This window comes from Bradysia coprophila, unplaced genomic scaffold (genome assembly GCF_014529535.1).
Source record: "Bradysia coprophila strain Holo2 unplaced genomic scaffold, BU_Bcop_v1 contig_94, whole genome shotgun sequence".
In the NCBI taxonomy this organism is placed as follows: domain Eukaryota; kingdom Metazoa; phylum Arthropoda; class Insecta; order Diptera; family Sciaridae; genus Bradysia; species Bradysia coprophila.
In genome coordinates, this window is record NW_023504022.1 from 1,416,054 (window position 1) to 1,438,815 (window position 22,762).

General features: G+C 38.0%; 1 protein-coding gene and 1 long non-coding RNA gene across 2 annotated transcripts; one reads left to right on the forward strand and one right to left on the reverse strand.

The window, feature by feature from the left end:
• The first annotated feature begins 638 nt into the window (after positions 1 to 638).
• Positions 639 to 21,405, forward strand: LOC119084828. Its single transcript, XR_005089154.1, has 3 exons — positions 639 to 649; positions 17,487 to 17,489; positions 21,149 to 21,405. It is a non-coding gene; the product is annotated as an uncharacterized LOC119084828 (long non-coding RNA).
• Positions 16,749 to 20,141, reverse strand: LOC119084827 (trypsin-1-like). The gene is made up of 7 exons (XM_037194908.1): positions 19,953 to 20,141; positions 19,656 to 19,869; positions 19,090 to 19,238; positions 18,539 to 18,682; positions 18,187 to 18,480; positions 17,942 to 18,111; positions 16,749 to 16,949 (listed from the first exon to the last, which is right to left on the reverse strand). Exons 1-7 carry the CDS (start codon positions 20,026 to 20,028, stop codon positions 16,818 to 16,820), a joined length of 1,179 nt encoding a protein of 392 aa, XP_037050803.1. The 5' UTR covers positions 20,029 to 20,141; the 3' UTR covers positions 16,749 to 16,817.
• Positions 21,406 to 22,762: the final 1,357 nt, after the last annotated feature.

The following is a 22,762-nucleotide window of genomic DNA, read 5'->3' on the forward strand; positions in this document are numbered from 1 at the left end:
GTTTAATCATTTATTTATTCATTTTACAGGTTCATTAAATCACAAATTTATTTTTTATTTCATCACGTAACAGTCTTTTAAATATTTTAAAATCATTTTCACCTTTAATTTCCTCTGGCATTCCATTGAACATTAACACTCCATCATAGAAAATTGTGTTCCTTGCACACCCGCCCTGAACAAAAATAAAAATGCACGATGGTCCGTTAAGCTGGACCAGATGCTTCGCCAGCCCATACAATTTTTTCCTTAGTTGTATGGTTGTGGGGAAGCATCTGGTCCAGCTTAACGGACCATCGTTTTGAACTCCTCTAGGGTCCCTCTATTTAGAACAGCAATCAATTTTTGGGTGCATTTTCGGTAAAACTTTATTTTTGTTCAGGGGGGGTGTGCTTGCGTCATTGATTGGTCTGATGTCATTTGCATTGCGAACGTTGTAAGGGTTTCTGCCACCGACATATGATATTTTGCTACATAGATAATTAGGCAGCAATCCATTCTTGATCTGGAACACCACAATCATCGTTCTTAACATAATCCGCTGCTTAACATTCATCCAATTGAGGGTATCCAACATCACATTGACGCTTGTATCCGCTTTACATCTCAAAATTATCCTCATCGCCCGGTTCTGTAGTTTTTGTAGTTGGTCGAATTCTCCTACATTGAACGATGACAATATTGATGAACAATATTCAAAATGAGGTGCGATTATGGATTTGTACACTTTTATTTTATTTTCGATGGACAATTTATTGCTGATTCGAGCAAAGAAGCCGATTTTTTTAGCTATCTTTCTACAAATATATTCATGGTGGCAGTTCATTTTCATGTTACAGTTAATCATAAAACCTAAATATTTCATGTCAAAAACTCTGTCTATCGATTCATTATTCATTTTAAATTAAAATCCCGCGGCTAAGTTCGAAGATGGGCTATGTGGGACGAAGGATCTGGAAGCTATCCCAGAAAAACATAATTTTACACTATTGATTATAGCCTCAATCGAAAAAGATTACTTTGATCACCACAGAGTTAAGTTAACCAGGCAGGAGCGCCAATTTGACTAGGGACCTGAATAATCTAGTAGCCCTATATTGTTTGCGAATAATAAGTGATGCATTTCATTTCAGCTGTTTTTCAGCTTATCCACTCATACAAGCAGACGTTTGTTTATACGGGAGAACAAAATGCATGCATGTGCTTGGTAATGGAAAACCCGTTTAAAGACGCAAAACCATATTTGTTCGAGAACCAAAAAATACATTTCAACGCTTCCTTGTATGAAAATAACGCAGCGTTAGAATGACTTGCGTGAGAAAGATTTTGAATTTCGACCGCACTTACTGCGTGAACTGCGCAAATAAAGGTTTTTCCGTTTCATGTGTTGAAGTCATACAATAGATTAAGATTGGCTCACCTGGTATGTTTATATTGCGTACATGGAAGCATGGGGCTTCAGTGGGTTTCGAACATTTAGTTTTTTCATGTTGCAGATATTACAGTGTCAAATTCTGTCCAAGATGCGACATATTTGCAATCTATTGGTGTTGCAAGGTATATTTCACAGAATATAATCAGCGTAACCTTCGTAAAAACAATCTTGAATCAAGAGCACGTGTGCCAACGTGTAAAAAACGAATGTTCGAAACCCACTGCTGAACCGTGGCGATCCACTTGTCAAACGGACAGTACATAAACATATTCCATCACCTATAGATCATTGTCAATGTCGTTTGAGCTGTCAAATAAGTTGTCATTTTCACAAAGCTAACCTCAAATCGAACAAAAAAAGTATTGGATGGTGAGACGCCGCATAAATTTTCATACATTTCAAGGGGCGGCTCTGTGAACGAAACATCTTTTGAGGTTAGCTTTGTGAAATTGACAACTCATTTGACACTTTTTGAGAGAAGAAACCGCTATTTGACACTGATCTATTTGAATGAAATATTCTAACTCAAATACATTATCGCAGAAAACTTTCTACTCCACAAATAAGTAGATTCACAATTACACATGTCCTATAATTGATGTTTACTGGTAATGTTGTGGAATGTGTTTTATGTCCCCATAAAAGAAATCTGACGAACAACTAAACTTGGATACCAGAGTATCAGCACCACACACATATTTTTTCCTCTGTTGTTTATTTGGAGTCCATTATGTGGGTCAATAAATCAATTAACTAATTCTGAGCTGAATAAAGGAAAAGTCAATTAGTATGTAAATTGCTATTTAATGCGAAGCTAATCTTTCACTTGTCTTTCCAGACCAGAGACGGGAGGTAGAATTTTGTGACCGTATGTCTGGGTTAAATAATCGATAAGTGTGTAGTACAAAGTCATTGCAGTATCATTGTCTAATGTGTACGACTTATACGATCTTATAGACTATTATGATTATGATGATGGCAAGTTATAATAAACTGGTCTTCGGTCGGCTGCTAGGAATTTCGCGCCACGTCATTCACAATAATTGACAAAATGTCAAATTTTGTATAAGGAAAATGTCACTTTGTGGGTTATTGTGAATGACGCAGCGCGAAATTCCTCAACACCATTCGGTCGTCTCGCTCGCATCGTAACATGTTGAAAGAGAAGCAAATATTTTGACAAGTACCCTAAGACAAGTTATAATTAACTAGTCTTCGGTTTTCTCGCTCTGATCATAATAGTCTATAACAACAGATCAGGCTGAGATGCGTTATCACAGTCAGACATCATTTTTATCTTGAGTTATGTAATCTCCATTCAAGGTAACAATTCCATTACCCTAGGGTCTTCTAGAGCAAACTTTTATGGATTTTTGAGTGGGATGGCGAGTTGATAAGGGATCGTGTTTTTTTTAACTCATGAGGCACTGTCTATGATTTTAGTGAAACTTACGAAAATTGATAAAAATTTACATAAAACGCAGAACAAGGCAAATAATAAATAAAATGTAGGATTCCAGGAGATCTTAAGGTAAAGCGGGTTGTTCAGTTAAAACCGTGTAGATCATCTTCAACATACGGTACTTTCACACGTAACCTCACTTAAGTTTCGTTCATTCATTCATTTGTATGAGATTTAACGTCATAGATGGCATAGATCATTTTCATTATACGGTACTCGTCAACGTAACTCCACTTAATTTTTCGTCAAGTAGTCCTTAACCTCAATCAATTGACAGTAACTGCGTTCAATTTACTGGTTTTTGCATAAAAATCGTTCGTTCAATTCATTCGATATTTTTCGACATGTCTGACAGTTGGGATCGTGTCTGACGTTTACATGGTCATGAAAATGATCTATATCAAACGGCCTTGAAGGTGATTTATAAACAAACCAGCGATGCATGTGAAATTTTGGCCGAAAAAAGTGAAAGGTGAGTAGGTTTTGTCGAAAAAAAGTGTGAAAAAAGTTGTAAAGTAGTGAGTGGAAACCGAACATTTTAGACTTGTTTTGGTCGTATTCTGGCTGACTTAACAGCATTAGCGTACATTTTTAGGCCGAAAAATGGTTACTACAATCTTCGGCACTGTGTAAAAGTGATTTGTCCATGAATCCTTACAAATAAAAGATTTTTTTATTTCATTTTCTTTTAATCACTTGACACAAAGTTATTGCAGGCTTCCAACTCGCATGGTGCGAGGTTCTTCGTCCCTGACATTTTCGGGTAGACGAAGTAATTTTTAAACCCGTACGAAGTACTGGGGTCTTATAGGTTTACGCATACGTTTTTAACACGTCGAATTGGACTCCCTGAGTAAGGGGAAACCTATTGTGGTTGTCTAGAGATGCCAAATCAGTGAAAAAAAAATGTCCGTCTGTCTGTCTGTCTGTCTGTCTGTGCCTAAGTGTTTTTCGACGATATCTCCAGACATTTAAGCACTACACTTGTAAGTGATACGTCAAATAAAAGGTATTTACAATACCGATCGACAAAAAAAAGTTTATGGAAATCGGATGACCGACTCGTGAGTTAGACCCCTTGGTGTGAAACAGGCACAGGGCGGCAAGCAGTTTTAGCTTGTAGGTCGGCCACATTTGAACATATGTCGTCTGTTTTAGCTTTATTAGATAGGTATAGACCAGGGAAAAAAAAGTTTATGAAATTTTGTTCTCCTGAGCGTGAGCTAGGTCTCTTGGAGTGAGCTCTTATCTGGCTACTCGGCCGTACAGTGAACGTGGAATATTTTGTCAATACCTCGAGTAAATTTTGACCGAATTTCATGATTTTTTTTTGTTTGAAAGGTATTAACGAATGTAAAGCGTCGGTACTATTTCCGGTCTCCTAACAAAATGGCTGCCGGCGGCCATATTGGATTTTAGTAAAATAGAAATATCTTGGGAAAAATGATACTTAGAGAGTTTCTGTTAACATGTAAATAATTTGTTATGTGTGTGGTGTTTCAGGGATTCCATATATGGACATCTATATATACCTATATACAGCTATATTGAGCTATATACAGGCATATAGAGCTATATAATAGCAAATTCATTTGTGGAATGTTTATTTATAGTGAAATATAGGTAAATATAGCGGTATATAGCTGTTTAAATAGCAATTTATGAAATTTGACTTCGTACGGGGCTGTCTATATTGCCTCCGGCAATTTAGTTGTATATGATAACAAGGCAAAGAGTGGATAATAGGGGAATTCCGTTCATTTTATTTATATATATATAAATCCAGTATATCCAGTATATCGAGTATATCTTCGTATATTCCGTATATCGAGTATAAGTCGCACGTGTTTGACAACAGCCGCATGTAGAAAAATGAAATTTTTTACGCGACGGATTTTGATCAAACAAAATGCCAGTGTGTAGCTTGTGATCTCAGGAGTCTGGCAAGGTAATTAGTTTTTCAATCGGACTAATATCGGCTGAGCGATAAGACTATGAAATCATGTGCCAATCACATACAAAAACAAACATTTTCCAAAGTCTTATCGCTCAGCCGATATTCGTCCGATTGAAAAACTAATTACCTTGCCAGACTCCTGAGATCACAAGCTACACACTGGCATTTTGTTTGATCGAAATCCGTCGCGTAAAAAATTTCATTTTTCTACATGCGGCTGTTGTCAAACACGTGCGACTTATACTCGATATACGGAATATCGAAGATATACTCGATATACTCAGAATATACGCGATATACTCAGTATAAATAAAATGAACGGAATTCCCCTAATGTAAGTCATTTTTGCTGGTACCCGGTAGATGAATCATCAGAACGCTCGACTCATAGTCAATTCATGGTATAACAATCTTGGGTTCGAATTCTGCTCGGGGGCGTTAAAGCAAAAATTGTTTTTATTTCAATTTCTAGTTCTACTTTCTGTATAAATCCATTAGTTAAAATTGTTGAAGCCTTTCAGTGACCGATAGCTGATAAACAAATTTTCATGTTTTGATAAACTTGAATAATAAATTCATTAATTTCATTCAAATTTCTGTAATTATCATCAACGCACCAGCGGTTTGGGCCGCGTACACAAATGGCGTCTGTGTCCACTTTCACGGAGAGAGAGATATAGTACTTTTCCTAACGCATGCTAAATTCGAAAACTCCTCATTCGCTAAAAAAGTCTTTTACCATCATCGTTCTGAAAGAACAGGTTAAGACATTTTCGAGATGATCACAAAGGCGTTGGTATCAAAATTTTCTTGTAGCGCCAACTACGATTGGAAAATTTTATGTATGACGATTTAAACTTAACAAACAATTTTTGTTTTCAAGTTGACTTTTCAAACAATATACATGTCTAAATTGTCAAGATTTGTGTTTCACTCGCCTTCGTATGTGCCTTACCCTGTTCTTTCAGAACCTTGCTTAGCATAAGTTAGGAACAACGTTTTCTCTATCGTGACTCGACTAGAAATGTGATCAACAAAACGAGGAAAATGAGAAACAGAGCACAATACGCTCGTCAATAGTTATTTGGATCACAAAGAGAGTGGCTGCCCGCGCCGAAGGCAGTTGTAAAACGTGTTAAAATGTTCTGACATTTAAAAAATGAAGGCATCCTAGATAGCTAAAACAGACTGCGTATACCGATTTAAGTTCTTTGATGCTCGTAAACAATTTCAGGAAAATACGCCCGGGGCTTTGTGATGTGTGTTGAAAAATCCAATATTTTCGGTAACGTCATTTGTAGACGACCCCTTAGAATCATTAGATAGGTACCCACTAAAATGTCCCGCTGTGTGCTTTAAAGGATAAAATAATTCATTTAATTTTACTCTGTCGATGTATGCATAACGTAACGTATATAGCTTCATTTTCTCTTTCCTCTTCTTTTTTTTTAAATAATTTGCTTGTATAACAACGTTATTACACGTTTTATCAAATTTATGATGACAAGATACATTAAATAATGAGAACACGAAAATGTCCATTAGCAGGAACGAGCAAAGAATTAGTGCACCGCTAAAATGACAGATTAAATACGTTTAAGAATTTGTGAAAGAAAAATCGACTACATTTATTTTGATGATAATAAAGCTTCCAGTCGAGTCTAGCTGCTTGGACAGTCAAATTAAGTCAAAGATTTTACTCAGTGAGATAAAATGCACGGAAAATCCCAATATACGTGTGAGCACCCCCATTTTTTGGCATATAGCTGTGTAATGCATATTGCGAAGACTGTAGTTAAAATAGCTGTGTAACTTATATTATAGCTGTGAGCCGCATTTCAAATCTTTCACGAGAAATAAATTTTCTGAAGAATCGTCAATTCAATTATTTTCTGTGAAATGACGATTTTGATTTTTAGGAGCAATACTTGGCTAATTACTTAATTCGTTTCTAATGTAGTGAAATTTCTGATATTTTCATTCGTCTGTGTTTCTACGGATTCTGACTATTGAAGAGGCGTTACCATTAACCTGATGAAGAAACCTCATTATAATCAGCTAAGTTATTTTAGAACAGTTTTTGGTGCGATTTTTCTTTATCTATTAACACTGAACATCAGCACGGATGACTTGAATGCATGGTCCCATACATTTTCTGATATGCAGCCCACAGCTATATTTTTCATACGTCAAATATGCGTTACACAGCTATGATATAGAGTACACAGCCACAATATGCAAATCCTAGCTATAACATGTGTTGTCGATGCATAATGTAGCTGTGTGATCCATAATATAGTTGTGTAACTCATATTGCACGTAAATTACCAACATTAATAGAATATGCGTTCAGTAGCTATATTTTTAAGTCTTTCAGCTATATTATAAGTTCCACAACAGCCTTTATCGAAATCCACGAATTTTCCGTGTGGCATTCACGGCGAAACTCTATCTTGTCTCATTGAGTAAAATACACTGAGGAAAAAGATTTGAAAACTACAGCTGCAGTAGGTAATAGATCAGCTGTAATTGGTAATGTTTGGAAAAATTACCCACAGCAAGTAACGTATTACCTGTGGTGAGTAATTTTGGAAAAAGTTACTCAATGACGGTAATTTTTTAAGAAATTACCTATAACAGCCGCTCTCAATGATTACCTGCTACGGCTAATGTTGGGTTTTTCCAGCAGCTCTGCATATTCAGGAAACGTTTTAAAATTAAAAAACGAAATCTTTCGAGAAAATGGGACAACAAAAATTAAGATAAAACGTTAACACAACTTACTTATTGTCCGCTCATCGAAATTTTTAATTAAAAAAAACGCAATTGGCGGGAACTAGTTATTGTAATAGACTACACGCTGCAGAAATATGGAAGTCATTCGACCTGCTTCTTCAGTTCAATTTTATTTCGAGTGATTTTTTTGATTTTGACTGACCGAAATCGGTGCTATTTTTTCCTCTACTTTTTTATAAATGGATAGTTAGTTGATTTTCCATAACTGGCTGGTGGTAAGCGGCTAAAAGTCGAAAAATGAGGTTTCGTAGTCCGGATCTCTTTATCGTGAGGTCGATTTCTCTCGAAGCAAATATTAACTTCAAAACATTTGATGATAATGGGCCGAAAAATTTCTCAGAATCGATGGAACCTCGGTGAACTTTGCCGAGGGCTGTGACCTCACTAATGCAATTATTTGATGAATCTGGAGGACGTCAGCCTTATAGCAATACCAATATGCAGTAGTTTGGCACGTGACTACTTTCAGATAAAAACTGTGTGTTCCACCCCGCCAAACTACTACATATTAGTCATTCTTTAAAGCTGAAGTCCTCCACATTCATAATATAAAATAATCAAAGAATTGCATTAGTTAGGTCACAGCCCTCGTCAAAGTTCACCGAGGTTCCATCGATTCTGAGAAATTTTTCGGATGTCATATTTTCAGCCGTTTATCATCAAACTTTATGAAGGTAATATTTGCTTCGAGAGTACTCGACCTCAGATTTCCAACGAGCCCATACACGTCCGTGTCCTCATCATCTCACGGAAATGAAATCCGGACTACGAAACCTCATTTTTCGACTTTTGGCCGCTTACCACCAGCCAGTTATGGAATATCAAAAATATATGAGACTGGTTTTGGGGCCTAAGCACCAAAGCCTAACTTACTTACTTACTTTACCGGCACTACAACCCATTAAGGGTCTTGGCCGTCTCCAACATGCTTCTCCAACTGGGCCTATCCGCAGCTAACGTCTCCCAGCTGGTTACTCCGACCGATCTCAAATTGGCAAAAGCTGCATCGCACCATCTGGACTTTGGTCGTCCTGCACTTCTTTTGCCTTCTGGTTTGGACTTCAGAATTTTCTTTGGAATACGATCATCATCCATACGCTGCACATGACCGAGCCATCGTAGCCGATTCACCTTTGTTGTTCTGACGATGTCCGACTCTCTGTAAAGCTGCTTCCTTTCGAACGTGTGCAGCGATTGTTCCTCTTTCTGTGTCAAGCACCACGACTCAGAGCCATACGTTACAATCGGTCTGATCACAGATTTGTATAGTGTGCATTTTGAACTGCGGCTCACTGATTTGGACTTCAAGATTTTGAGCAGACTGTAATAACTCCGGTTTCCGAGAGTTATACGGCGCTTGACTTCGTCCATTATGCTGTTGTCAGAGTTGAGCTGCGATCCAAGATATACAAACTTATCGACCCTCTTGAATGTGTGTGTGCCAATTGTTACGCTCTGCTCTTGTTGTCGGTTCGATGGTGTGATAATCATGTATTCCGTTTTCGCATCATTAACTTTCAACCCGAGGTCGGTACCCTTCGTATCCAAGGCCACGAACTTTTCTTTAACAGCTTCCATATTTCGTCCAACGATATCCAAATCATCTGCAAAACCAAGTAATTGACTGGACTTGGTGAAAATGGTGCTGCTGGTATCCATGTCCATGGATCGGACATCCGCTTCAAGGACCAAATTAAAGAGCAGCGTCGCGAGAGGGTCTCCTCGTCTAAGTCCTTCCTCTATGTCGAAAGCGTCTGAGTATTTATTCCGAATTCTTACTCGGCCGTTCGATCCGATCAGTGTCAGCTTAGTCAGTGAGATCAGTTTGTCGGGAATGCCGAATTCCTCCATGACTCTCCATAACTTCTTCCTGATAACACTGTCGTATGCTGCCTTGAAGTCAACGAACAATTGGTGTAGCTCAATGTTGTACTCCTTGCACTTTTCCAAAATCTGTCTAATGCTAAACAGCTGGGAGCAATGCCTCGATAATTGCCACAATCTAATTTGTCTCCTTTTTTGTATAACGGACAGAGTATGGTGGCCTTCCACTCTTCCGGCAACTCCTCATCCTTCCAGATGCGTTTGATGAGCTCATGCATTTCTATACATAGCGCGTTACCACCGTGTTTGAAAAGTTCTCCGGGCAGGTTGTCAGTTCCCGGGGCTTTGAAATTTTTGAGCTTCAAAATTTCTCGCTCGACTTCCTGTAGCGTTGGTTCCGATACGTATGGCTGTGCTGTCTGGAATGGCAAATCGTTGTTTCCATCGTTCCGGTTGGGTGGTGTGTTTGGATTCAGCAGCTCTCTGAAGTACTCAGCCCATCTCTTGATGCACCTTTCCTCATCTGCCAAGACCAGTCCACTCTTGTCTTTACACAGCAAAGGTTGTTGACTGTAACCATTTCTAGACTCGTTTACTTTCCGGTAAAATTTCCGAGTTTCCTTCCTATTTCCAAACTTCTCTATTTCGAGTAAAACCTCCTTATCTCGCTGTCGCTTTTTCCTTCGGAACAGTTTTCTCTCGAAATTTCTTTTCGAACGGTACTCCAATAAACCTGCTCGGGTGTATCTATCCAGAACCCTTTGCCGAGCCGCGTTTTTATCGTTCAGTGCTTCCTGGCATTCGTCGTCAAACCAGTTGTTCCGTTTCTTTCCCGTTCTCGTTCCCACTGTCTCTGCTGCGGCGCGCTCTACATTCCGTCTAATTTGATTCCACGCATCGTTTACGCTTTGTTGCTCAGTCACCATTTCGTCAATAATGTTCCTTTCCAGGCAGTCCGCGTATTGACGTTTCACGTTTTCGTCTTGCAGTTTCTCAACATCCCACCTCTCCAATGCCGGTTGTCGATCGTGTGAAATCGAAATTCGAGCTCTAACAACCACCTTTACCAGGTAGTGGTCGTAATCAATATTCGGTCCCCTACAACTTCTAACATCCAATACATTCGAGCAGTGTCGTCCATCAATCAACACATGGTCAATCTGGTTCTTGGTACGTCCATCAGGTGATTCCCATGTTGCTTTGTGGATGTTTCTATGTTCGAAATAGGTGCTACTGACAACCATGTTCCTCGATGCAGCGAAATCAATTACCAACGTTCCGTTTTCATTCGAGTTCTCGTGCAGGCTGTATATTCCAATCGTGGGGCGGTAGTAGACTTCACGACCTATCTTGGCATTAAAATCTCCAAGTATGATTTTAATGTCACGCTTCGGTGCTCCATCGTATACTTCCACTAGTTTCTCGTAAAATAGCTCCTTCACCTCGTTGTCCTTCTCTTCCGTCGGCTCGTAAACGTTAATAAGAGTGTAGTTGAAAAACTTTCCTCTTATCCGTAGAGTGCACAACCGTTCGTCAACAGGATTGAAACCAATCACCGCGTTTCTTGCTTTGCCGAAAACCATGAAGCCCGTTCCGTATTCTCTTGGACTGTCGTTGCTTTTACCACTATAGTAAAACGTAAAGTCATCACAGATCATAGAATCCTTCCCTGGCAACCTTGTTTCCTGCACCGCTGTAATGTCGAGTTTGGTCGCACGTAGCGCACATGTGAGCGATCTCAATCCTGCTGGTCGCAACAAAGATCTCACGTTCCATGTAGCTAATTTCAAATCGTTGTCCTTTTTCCGTTGCCTAAGTCGTTGCCGTTTATCCTGTCCAATCCGAGGCTGTGTTGTTGAATTCATAACCAGGCGGTTTTTTCCGTGGTATGGTGGCTAGCCACACCCACAACCCACTGATCCGTTTCCCCGGTAACCCGTAGGCAAGTCACCAGGTAGCACTCTTAAGTTTAGCACAAATACTCCGAAGAGAAAATGAGTTCCCGGGGACTACGACGGGGACGTAAAAAGAGCACTTGATAATTAGACAGTTACACATCCGGTATATGACCCCGTGCATCCACACCCTCGGTCCACATACAATCAGATGCTACCCTATCTAATTACCCAATCCCCCCAAAGCCTAACTAGGCATATATAAAAAAGTCCCGGAAAAAATAGAGCCGATTTCGGTCAGTCGAAATTTATTTTATTTAAAAAAAAAAAACTTTGTCTTCCGGCTGAGGCAATCTAAGAACAACCGGCGACTCGGTTGGGTGAAAAAGTGTCGGCGGGTCTCTAGCCTGTGCTTGTTGAACCATTTTTCCAGACTTTATCCTTAATATTTTCAAAATGATTTTCTTTTTTACGTGAATCAATATTGTCGCAATAATATCTTTCAATTATTAATGACACATGACACATGACGTGTTGTATACACAGTTTGTGCCACCGAGAATTGAAATACGACTCTTTTCAGCACTCATTTTAGTGTTCTAAAGTGACTTATTTCAGCACCCGTTTGATGGGATATTTCAACACTCAAAGCAGTGTTGTTATGGAATTTGTATGAGTTATTACAACATTCGTTTTTGAAAATGCAAAGCAATGTGATCGATCAAATTTGAAGAGTGATTGTTTACCATGAAAATTATGATTTTTTGGGCATTTGTCTATTTCAATTCTCGGTTGGCACAAAGCATGATGTGTTACACGTATTGTAATGAGATTTTTTCAGCACACGACCCAATTTTCCTTACTCGCTCCGCTCGTACGGAAAACTTGGGTCTAGTGCTGAAAAAATCATCATTACAATACTTGTAACACAACATACTATTTCATATGTGTATCTCATGTAGGTAATGTTACACCCACAATACAGCTACTACAGGGATGTATATTACCTATCAACGGGAATATGTGTTGTGTAGCTTACATTAACATAAGGCATTTGTAGCATACATGTTCCGTAGCTCAGGTGGGTTATTCTGGACTGGAGATCAAGAAGTCCCGGGTTCGCGCCCAACAAGGCAAGTTTTTATTTCAAATAATTATTAATAAAAAATCAATTTCGTTTCATTTCAGCTAAAATTCAGTTCAAAATTAACTCGTCGGATGTAATACAACAGAATATCAAAATACTCCCCAGTACTGTGAAATATAACTCCGAAAGGCCAGAAATATTTTCTTTTTAAATTATTGAGTTAATTTTGAACTGACTTTTATCAGAAATGAAACCAAATTTATTTTTAATAAAATATTTAAAAAAAAAAACAGGATCCGACATGATTCGAACCCGTGCCTATCGATCACAACATTTTGATTCTTGGCAATCACACAGCTATTGTAGGTAATCACAACTACAGCTCTGATAGCAAGTAGAAAAATACAGCTGTGACAGCTACGGGCCGAAATATTTTCTGTGACAGCTGTATTTTCTCAAAAACTACAGCTGGAGACAGATCGCAGCTGCAGCAGGTAACTACTTTTTCCTCAGTGTACCTCACATGTCAATATAGCGATAGATATATAAATCGTCCGGGTTCTCGATTCCCGTGAGAGACAAAACTCCACAAGGAATGTCTCTAAGTGAGTTTATCGCAGATCTGAGGTCTCAAAACAAGATAGCAAACAATTTTGTCGATTGCATAGCACTGACTCCTAGCATTAACACTGAAATAACAAGCGTCCAATTGGAAGCTCTATCAATAGCTACCGCTTAAGATTGTATATTGTAATTGTACATATGGAGCATACGGCGATTTCATCAGCTTCCGAATATTTTATATGTTAGTAGCTTTACCCCCATTGATAAGTGATGTACTATTCATTGGAATTATGTGTTTGCCGGTTATGATAATTTATAGTGGACGTTGGCGCCTCTGACTCACAAAAAGAATGTTTTATTCAAAATTACTCTTTCTTATGCGAACATTTTAAATAATTTCGATAAATATGCGTTTACATAAAGCTTGTCTTTTATTATAATGCCTGACTCCCCCCATTTCAACAATAAAAATTTCCAAATTTATATTACACATTGATAAAGATGTCATTCCCACCACGCAACGCTATAAAACTGAGGAAAGAGGAAATAAAATTAATAGCTACATATTACCACTTATTCGTTATTTTAAGTTTTGTCATGAAATTTTTCAGACAAGCCACAATTGATTGTATATTTCATTCTTATGCGAATACGTACGGTAGGTATATCGTATTATATGTCTATTGTACTATGCATGCATATACCCATCAAGCTGCCATTCCATTCAAAGACGGCGACGTATACGAATATACTTTTATCCACCTTTTTCTTTTATTACACTCATAATGTGCTTGGGAAAATAGTAGGTAGGTTTATATGCATGCAATAAGAAAATTTGGTTAAATTACCATCAGTAAGAGGCCTTTTTGTGTATACTGAGTGACGTATACCCGCAGAAAGTAGAACCAAACATTCTCTATCAGTTCGCCTTGTCGGCAGTGTAGCACAACGCAAAGCGAAAACATATATGGCTACACAGACACCGTACGCTCGAAAACCGAGGCGTTGAACGCGATTAATCTACGCACTTCAAGCATGAGTGTTACTCTAAACAGGTGTACGACACTGTAAAACACTGTAAATAACAATTTCATACAAAATACTCTTTGGCAGTTGTCGTCTACGATTACTTTTCGGATGAATCAAGGCATTGTCAAGCACCGAAGCTGACTTTGACATAACTCAATTAGAAGGCCAAAAACACCTGTTGACTATTTTGTAAAAATTTTTGAAAGCCATTGTATGAAAAAGAATACCCAACTTTGATCGGTTCAGTCCTCTATTTGAGTGACGGCAAAGTCAGCTTCGGTGCTAGACAGTGCGTTGGATGAATCCTTTCTCCACAGTCATCTTTATTACATAAATTGATAGTTTTTCAGTCGTCCCAACTCAGTATGGAGATTCGCTGGCTCTTTTCATTTGTCGCTAGCTTTTTGGGAGATTTCAAATGATGTATCTTCCCGTTGAACTTGCTTCCGCAATAGGGAATCACCATTGGCCACAACTTTTTTCAATGCTTCATTACTTCCGTTTTATTTTCTGGTGAAATAACTTCACTCAGGTATCACCATCAAATGAAGTTTGTTCACAAAAAATTGAGCTTTAGTTTACAAATAGCATTTGTCTATGTGGGCGAGTCTGATCGCTTGACTGATTTGAATTTATTTCAAAAAATAATCATCAAGCAAAACTACTCATTTTTTCGATAAAAATACGTCATTGATGAAAGACCCCCTTTAGCCATATGCGATGTGTTTGAACCTTACCACTTAGCTCTCCATTTACGTGACAGTTCGTTTCAAGAATAGAATATAGGCGGAGTTTTCATTGTTGTAATTAACCGATGCTTAGAACGGTGAAGTGCATTTCCAGTCTGATTTAGGGCTGAATGTCAGGCCTGTTCTGTTTCACAGAATATATCATTTTCGACAGGTGATGCTAAATTGACTACAAAATTTCCAAAAGCAACGCACTTCAAGCATGAGTGGTACTCTAAATAGGGTACTGAAACTTAATAGTGTATATAACTCGAAAACGCTGTAAAAAACGGTTTCATACAAAATAGTACTCTATTTGGCAGCTGAGAGTTTCCACAAGAGTTGCCTTTTCTCCAGAATATCTTTTCAAATGTTATAACTATTCCAGGCTCTTAATTCTTTTTATTGCATCTAGTTCTCTAGTGGAGACTTTCACTTTTCAGTTCTAACTTTCTCTGCGTTTCAAATCCATGACTGCTGGAATAGCGCTCAAGTGATCTACCTCACATCAAACGATTTCTAAAACATTGTAATCACTACAATTCGTATGGGCCTATGCCTATCTAGACATCATTGGAGTGACTGTTTTCGTTGTGTGTGTATATTTGTACTAAGAGATAAATGCGACTGGTAACTGTATTATTTATATAAAAAAGGCAAAACCCATTGCCAAACTTATGGTTTCCAGCTATTTAGGTTGAAACACATTATATTATTCAAAATGTAAATAAAGACCTAAATACCAACACTCTCTTCCACTTTATAACTCCTCCAGAAAATGTTTTATAACCTTACCACCGTTTTGTGTTTGCATCAGGCACAATTTTTGTATGTGTGATATTTCAGTATATATATTTATATGACTGAATATGCTACTATGGAATGGAATTACAATCTACTAACTTTGACTGGCTTCTTACGGGAATATACGACTATAACCCATCTATTGACATTATTTTCTTCGATGATAATAAATCGATGTTGTGTACAGCAATAGCATTAGTCCAGAAGCGATGAACTACCACCATCGTTGGCAATGGGAAGCCGGTTATAATGATAGGTACCGTTTCGATAGACAACAATACATTAAACAGATTTCTAATAAATAACTTTAAATTATTTCGTTTCAGAAATTCCAACAATAAAAGCACATGTGCCTAGACTAGCATGATTATTCAACGAAATAAATATGACTCGCTTCGGGTGGAAACTTTTGCTTGCGGGTCTTGCTACAATGTGGCACGATAACGAAGTTTCCAAGACGTGCACTATAAAGATCTGTTTGATTATATAATTTCGTAGAGCAACGTTCAGAGTAGTACATACATTCGCATTAATAAATATGTTTGCTATCATACATAACCCACAGTTGAGCTACTCTTCGGATTTTTTTATCTACAGAATTTAGACGTTTATCATTGTTTTCGGGCACAACATCAAGATTGTGATTTCATTACTTGGCCTAACGTTCTTCAGTCTCTTTCAGAGTTCATTCCAATCGATGGAAACTGATAGAACATCGGTTTCCTTTACCGAGCGAGGATGAGTGGAATTATCAGACAGTTTTGATCGCAATTCTGTACGGAACCATCTATTAAAGACAAACTTAAGGGAGAGAGAGGGAGAAGATGAATTTCTGAAAAGTGTATGAGATCGTACAGACGGAGGAGGAGGTACAAAACTAAGAGTAATTATACCTAGAGAGGAAATTTCGAACAAAATTACGTAAAATATGTGGTCCCAACATAAAATACGAAATGTTTATTGGTATGTGTGTTTGCCCTCTTAATTAAGAGGGCAAATTCAAATATCAATAGCGAAAAAACGTCAAAGCATACATGTGTTGGTGTAAAATTATACGAAATGTGTATCTTATACAAACTGATGTTGGGACCACATTTCGTCGTACAAATTTCCTCTCTAGGTATAATTACTCTAAGGTACAAAATTTAGTATAGTAAGAGACAAGTCAAAAGATGTTCATTTCCACGATTTATTTAACTTTACAATTAAAAAAGCATCACCTTTGTTAATATTTTCTTTAAAAAGTTGAATTTTCAATTATCCATTGACTGTATGAACTAACCCTTGTGTAAATTCCAGGATGATTAGCTTCACCGCAACGCATTCCCCACGAAACGATTCCAACGATGACCCAACGTTTATTAGGTAACTGAAAATATATAAATTCAATGAAAGGCTACTTATTTGTGACATTTGAGTCACATCGGGTAAAAATAGCTCGACTGTGAAATAGAATTCTAATCTGGAAATGAAAGTCTTCTCGAAAAATCGAAGACAGGTTAAGCACAGACGACAAGCATAATAACAGTTTTACTATCTGATCTATTACTTCATTTGATCGAAGATTTTCAGAGATTGATTTCAGAAATCTTTTACTTCAATTGTTTTGAACATGCTTTTTGCTATATAAGACCTCTTTAGTCATAGATTGTCGTTTATTAATATTGTCGTTGTCGATAACAGATGACAGCCGACTGTAACAGGTTAACTGGGAGATGGAACAATATATTGTGAATTTACTGGGAATACTCATTTTTGAAAGAAAATCTTATAAAGTATTACAGTGATAAACTCTCTAAATGACCGTCTTTTTCTAAATTTCTTATTTCTCTTACTTCTTTCATTTCTCTATAAATTCGTTATGGAGAAATGAGAGAAGTTGGAGAAATAAGAGATTTGGAAAAAGATAGTCATTTAGAGAGTTTATCGCTGTATGATGAAAGAGAAAGAAATATTTTAAGTATCCAAGGCAAGTTATAATAAACTGGTTTTCGATTCTCTCGCTCGCGTCGTAACGTGTTGAGAGAGAAGCAAATACTTTGGCAAGTTATAATTAACTGGTTTTCGGAACTCTCGCTCTGATCATAACAGTCTATTTTTAATCTGGATATCGTAACTTTTGACTGGGAAATCGTAAACTTTTCGAAACATCGTCCTATACCCGGAAATAAGATTTGGATATCCAGAAGAAAAAAAGGAACTACTGTGATCTATAATGTTATCCAATGTGCTTCCGAAACTCGGTGTGGACGATGTGAGTAACTCCCAGTTTGTGGTTTCCCACAACCACAACCAAAACCATGAAAGTTTATTGATGACGTTGGATTCTTGTTTGATTGAAAATTTGTCAACTTTACTCACCTGAATTAAAAGTGGTCCACCACTGTCGCCTTGACACGAATCTCGCCCACCCTCTGTAGCTCCAGCACAAATAACGGATTCAGTAATTCTTTGTGTGAATGATTCTTTGCATCGTTTTTGTGTCCATATTGGCACCACGACTTCCATTAGTACATCTGACGCTGGTCCGCCTTTATGTAAATGGAATGGGGATGAATTTTTTTTCTTTCCTTTTTTTTCAAAATAACAATTCAATGCAAAAGTACCAAAGAATTGAGTTCCCCAACCAATCACAACACCTTGATACGTTTCCCATGACTCGCCACTAGGTGGCATACAGACCGGCCAAATGTAAGAATTGAATAAAGTCGCCCGTTGCAATTTCAATATCGATATATCATTGTCATACGTCGTACCATCAAAATCAATGTGTTGCCGGATATCAGATACGCGAAAGTCGCGAAATCTTGACTCGTTAAAGACGCTAAAATCGTATTCACCTAACCGCACGAAAATCTCGTCGACATTGTACTTGAATGTGCAATGTGCGGCCGTGAGTACTGGAAAATTGGCCATTAAAAACCCTGAATCAATTGAGGCAATATTTGGCAGTGTTACCATGACGATCTGTGATAAGAGCACCGCCACAAAATGATTTTCCACGTCCAGGACGAAGTAATGCGGCCATCCAGGGCCATTCGCCTGGATCAGCTGGATGTCCACCAGTAATTTTCGGATAAGATTTGGTAGCAAGTCCGCAACCTAAGTAAAAAGTTGAAGATAAAAATACGTTCAACGATAATATGTGTCAGAGCGAAGAATCGAGTGTGTTAAGTTTATTCTTCCTGTTTCTGTTTGGTTCTCGGTTTGAATCGGCGTTAAGTGTAATTCAAGAAATACTTTTTTTTGTTAATTTGCTATATTTCGATCCTTGGTAGGGATCATCATCAGGCTTTCTTCTAGAAAAAATTATATCATGCCGGGTGAGCTAATGCTCGTTTTGTACATTTGACTGAATTAAAAAAAATTAATTAATTGAACTTGGACTGATTAAATAAATAAATTGATTAAAATTAATAGATAAATTAACGTAAACCTTGCTCTATGAGCTTATCACACATTGAAGAAAAAACGAATAAACAAAACAAAACCAATTTTATTCTTCCAACCTCTTTCTTCCGGTCGAGATATAATAGCTTCTGCTTTCGATTCATCATTATCGATACCCCATACTATTGCATCAAAATCACCACTTTCAGGCAGGTTTACTGCGTTAGCTTTATCTGATATTTCACTGGGACAGCAAACACCTATTGAGCTATAGAACGTAAGGATTTTTTGTTAAATTATTCTTAAGAGTCTTATGCTAGCATCAAGTATGCGACAAATTTTCACTTCACTCTGTATTGTTCACGAAACTTGACGTGGCTCATGAATGTGAAAATCTTACAGTGGACGTCAATGAAACTTAGATCTAAGTCTGCTTCAGCTGGCCAATTCAAACAAACAAAACTGGTCATACGTGATGCAGTTTTATCAGTACTCTCCCTTGACGTATAAAAACTTTTTTTTTCTTTGACTGGACCAGCTGAAAAACATCTGATGCAAATTCCTATCTAAATTTCACCAACTCCCACTGTATAAATACAGCTCTACAATTTTGAAATTTTGTCTTAAAGTTTCACATACAGGATCTAGCTAGCATTCATTAAAAGAATTTGAAAATCATATTCACAATGTCTCGATAATGCACAAGTAGTTCAGGAACCGCCAAAAATTTTGCTTAAATTCGGAAAGTGAACAATGTTGTACGTGCTTGCAATATCCTTTACTTCCGACAGGCGTTATACATTCCTGATAGTTTTTGTTCGGTTGATTCGACAGAAAAGGCATTGACCGTCTATCTCTAGTAAATAGCTGTGATTCATCTTCAAATTTGTTCAACGAATCTACAACACAGATTTTATTTTGCAAATTGTAAGAAACTAATGTATTTACACAAAGACAAGTGCGACATTGCCTAAGTTCATACCCTTAGATTGTATGCCATAACTTAGTACAGTCGGTACGGTCACAAGTATTACGATTAACAATGTAAGCCACCTCATATCAAATCTTTTATTTAACGAGATCACTAACAAAACAGCAGTAACAGGCTTATGTTACTGGCACGACCAAATTACATTTCACGATATGACGAGAAGCGCTCTGTTTGCAGTTAATTTTAAACGAAATTGATAATTAAATTGGAGCAAAAATTTTAGACTATAATCATGAACAGTCGCAAAAACGTATCTATAGGGTTCACTGCAGAATAAAATTGTTGTGGCTATTATGTTTTCGTTGAATTGTTTCTGAATTACCTGAATTCTTGGGTTATAGGGAATAGGTCACTAAATTCAAATCTAAATCTTGCAAGGATGTAATCTCAATTTCCGCTGGGTCCGGAATTCCAAATATTTGCACAATTTTACTGTAGCAATCCGGCTCGAGGTTTTGTTGAACTTTATTTAGAGTAGTTGTTACCCTATACTTTCAACAATGTTAATTGTGACCGAGGCCCATTTCCCTTCTGTAAAAGAAATGAAAATAAAAAACGCGATAAGATGATTTACATTTTGTTTGGAGTTTTGTTTCGCAAATAAATTCAATGACACAATTTATGTGGGTTGTGGGTATACACATACACTTGATTGCAAACGAATTGATAACATTTTAAATCTAACTAAAATATTTGAAAATTAAATTCTATTAGTTCCACTAAAGTCAAAGTAGGTGTATAAACGATGAAGGTAATGCAAATCTTCAGCGGGTCACAAAAAATACGGAACTAACGCACTTGAAGCATGAGTAGTACTCTAAATGGCAAAATTGCAGTTTAGTGGAACAACCCCGATTTGGACGAAAGTCGATGGGATCGACAGGGGAAGGTCACCTGATGACGAAACAACAAGATTTGGGGCGCGGAAGCCCCTCCCTGAACCACAAAAGAATGAAGAAGCAATAGCCTCTCCCCTGGCCGCCAGGGTCCTCCAAAATTTTCACAGTGTTTCGAATTTTTGCGTTTTTTATACGGAATCGTCATTTTTTGTGTTTTATATGTACTGATGCCCTTGTTGCAATGAAATTACGAATGTATCTAGTTGCAGTCATTATATTCTTATTCCGTCTCTGAGTCGGTGGCAGTACAGGGTTCTTCGTCTTTCGTTGTTTTCGTGGCGTCGTAAGCTTTAGTCTTCGGCATTTCGTACAAGGAAAATTTCTTCTGAGAGGCGAGACACCTTTGGAAGGACCTCGTGCGCGTCAATTCTTGTTGTTTTGTAATCAGTGGACCTCATACTGTCAATTCCTTCAAAAAAACGCAAAAATTGGAAAAAGTGTGAAAACTTTGGAGTGCTCTGGCGGCCACAGGAGAGGCTATTGCTTCCTAATTCTTGTTGTTTTGTCATCAGTGGACCTTCTACTGTCGATTCCGTCAAAAAAACATGCGAAAATTGGAAAAAAAGTGAAAACTTTGGAGGGCCCTGGCGGCTCAGGGAGGGGCTTCCGCGCCCAAAATCTTGTCGTTTCGTCATCAGGGGACCTCTGCCTGTCGATCCCATCTACTTTCGTTCAAATCGGGGTTGTTCCACTAAACTGCAATTTAGCCCTCTAAATAGAGTCCTGAAACAGGACAGTGTGTCATAGAAATTTTGACACTGTAAAAAAATTTGGAAAACATTTTCATGCAATAGTAGGCACTTTAATTGGCAGCTGTCACTACGATCACATCAGTGACCATTGGATGGAACCCAAGTTTCGGGTGAATTTATGTAAGACTGTAAACTTTGGCGAGGTCACGCCGCTCGCCATTTTATTAGCATTGAATTTATGTACAGTGTGAAGATCATTTTCAAATAGCGGATTGAAATGTCAGCTGTCACACAGTGTGTTGAGGTCATGTGACATTTAAAACGTACTTAAGAACAATGTATTTCGTTTGGTGTAATTGATGGAATGTGATGACATATTGATTTACATTTTATATATGTTTTTTATACCAACATCGAAAGTTGATAATTTCGCTGTTCAGCGAAAACCTTGAGGATCACAACACAATCGACACAATCAACACAAATGTCGGTCGCTGATTACTGCTCGCCAGTTTGGATGAAGAGCTGTCACACCAAACTCGTCGACACTCAAATCAATGTTGCACTGAGATTGATCTGCGGGGCCGTACAATCGACTGAAGTGGAATGGTTGAGCATTCTTAGCAACATTGCGCCAGCACACGTACTACGGGAAGAGTCGGCATTGAGGGAGGCCAGAAAAATTCAACTCAGAATTGCCTATCTTTGATGACTTGGAGTCGGCTTCTACTAACTTACGACTAAGATCACGTTCGCCATTCTGGGTTTTCTTCCGTAACGCAGACAGTCAAAACGATTGAATGACTCGGTGGAAAGTTTGGTGGAGCAATGTGACGATGCACAACAAAGAGTTAATAGCCGACCCGACAATGGAGGTGGAAGGTTTCAACTTACCCCGTCATACGTGGCTGCGTCTAAACCGTATCCGAACTGGGCAAGGATGTTGCGCTTTCCTGCTCCATAGATGGAACATAATCGAATCTCCACTTTGCCAGTGCGGCGAAGTGCAAACTATGAAACATTTGGTGGAGGAGTGCATGATACACAGATTCCAAGGAAACATCGCGGAAATACATTCGGTAACGGCTGATGCGTTGACCTGGTTGAACGACTTGACGGTCGATATTTAAATTTCGAATTGTGTGCTGCATTAGAAAGTTTCTTTCTTTCTTTAATTTTGCATAGGTTCATTACAGAAACAGTATTTTGT